The sequence below is a fragment of the Copadichromis virginalis genome, linkage group LG4 (genome assembly GCF_057382275.1).
Source record: "Copadichromis virginalis isolate Kocher_CV1m ecotype Utaka linkage group LG4, C_Virginalis_male_GT1.1, whole genome shotgun sequence".
NCBI classification, from domain to species: Eukaryota; Metazoa; Chordata; class Actinopteri; order Cichliformes; family Cichlidae; genus Copadichromis; species Copadichromis virginalis.
Genome location: NC_140621.1, coordinates 7798015 through 7799842, shown reverse-complemented (window position 1 = coordinate 7799842; position 1828 = coordinate 7798015). Strand labels below are relative to the sequence as shown.

At 39.5% G+C, this 1828-nt stretch overlaps 1 protein-coding gene across 1 annotated transcript; it reads left to right on the top strand.

The window, feature by feature from the left end:
• Positions 1 to 514: 514 nt before the first annotated feature.
• LOC146710754 (uncharacterized) lies at positions 515 to 1371 on the top strand. Its single transcript, XM_085455379.1, has 3 exons — positions 515 to 856; positions 943 to 1060; positions 1192 to 1371. The coding sequence occupies exons 1-3, from the start codon at positions 749 to 751 to the stop codon at positions 1350 to 1352; spliced, it is 387 nt and encodes a 128-aa protein (XP_085311505.1). The 5' UTR covers positions 515 to 748; the 3' UTR covers positions 1353 to 1371.
• The last annotated feature ends 457 nt before the right edge of the window (positions 1372 to 1828 follow it).

The window sequence follows — 1828 nt, the reverse complement described above, 5'->3', positions numbered from 1 at the left end:
GCCCAAGGCTTTTAAATGTGCTCTATAAATAAAGATTGTTGTTGTTGTAAGTGTTCAGAGAGTGCACTGAAAAAAAAAGTGAAAGAATGAGGGATCATCAACATTTGGACCATATGCACTTGCAATGCATAGCTTTTTCTCACGTATAGATAGTTTAATGATTAAGAATCTGCCCTCTGGATCTATAACTGTATCGAGTACTGTGAAATTAATATTTTTATGTATTAAAATTGCTACTCCCCTTTGTCTAGAATTATAACAAGCTGAGAACACATTAGGAAACTCAGGTGTTTTAAGTTCATTCGAACCTATAAGAGGTCTGTGGGTCTCTTGTAAAAGGACAACATCTGCCTGTAGTTTTTTGAGTTGGTTAAATATTTTTAACCTCTTTTCTTTGGAGCCAGCTCCATTTATATTCCATGTAACAAACTTTAGTGCGCCTGTAACAGGGCAGCCCCTAGCGGCTGGAAACACTAGTGATGGGACGTTCTGTATCGAGGCTTCGGAGCGTGTGTCGAGTAATGGAGGGGGCGTTTCCGCGAAGCGCGTATCGAGGCTTGCTTCATTTATGGGAGGAGCTGAAAATGATGACGTCCGAAGCCTCGCTGCCCGGCTGTACCACGTGACTGGTTCATGAAGTGGTTCGAACTTTGCCGCGAGATATGACAGCGATATAAACCCCTCAGACTTCATTCAAAAATGTGGGTGTTTGATGGAGAGTTGCGGTTAGTGAGAGTTTGGAGACCGTATGGAGGTTTATGAGAGTGAGGAAAGTCAGGAGAGAATGGAGCCAGCTAAGAAGAGGAGGATGTCCTCCCCTGTGTGGGAACATTTTGATCTTATTCCTCCCAACAAGGTATGTAAATTTCTACAGAAGATGTATTTTCATGATACTGATGGTGCAATACAATTTATGTTGAGCTGTCTTGACTTTTGTACAAGGTGAAGTGTTTGCTATGTGCCAGGGAGCTGGGATATAACAGCAACACCTCATCCATGCTTAGGCACTACAGAGCTTTGCATGAGAATAAGGGGGACACCGATCGTGGAGCAAGACCAGGTGAGCCATCAAATGCAATGATAATATAGGATGCAGTAATGTTACTAAATGATATAACAATATTATACAACTGTTATAAGTTACGTGTGTGATATTTATATTTGTGCTTTGTCTTTATTGTCTTTCCTCAGGAGAACAATCTCAAATAGATGAAGACCTGGTCAGCATGGTGATTGAGGACTCCCAGCCATTTAGCATTGTGGAGGACAAAGGATTCAAAAGATTTGTTAAATCATTAAATCCTAGCTATGTTCTCCCCACTAAAAAGGTCATAAAAGCAGTGAAAATGTAGTTTTTACAGAATAAAATGTGAACAGTGTAAAATTATGATATTATTTTATGCCATGTTATACCCCTAATTAAAGATTGTGAATTATTATGTAGTTTTAGTTTGCATTATTCTCCTGAATTAGAAGAAGCTGATAACTATTGCATTAGTTAAACTGATTTGCATTACATTAAACTGCTGACTTGTTGTGAATGAATGATATTGTTTTATGATGCATTATATTGCTGAGTTATAAGAAATACTGTTCGCAGAAGGTTATTGTCTAATTTGTCTGAGTAGAAGAGAACAGAGTGTGCTGGAGTTTTCTGCCCCATTTCAGCAGGAGCAGATAAACAGGGAGCCAAGGTCGTAGCTTAGGCGCTGTGTGAGAGAGAGCATGTGAATGTTTAGGCTTTTTATGATAAGGTGGAGGCACCAGAGGTTATAAAAGTTTGAGCAATGCTCCACCATTTTGAGATTTTGAGGCTGTCTGCATCAGT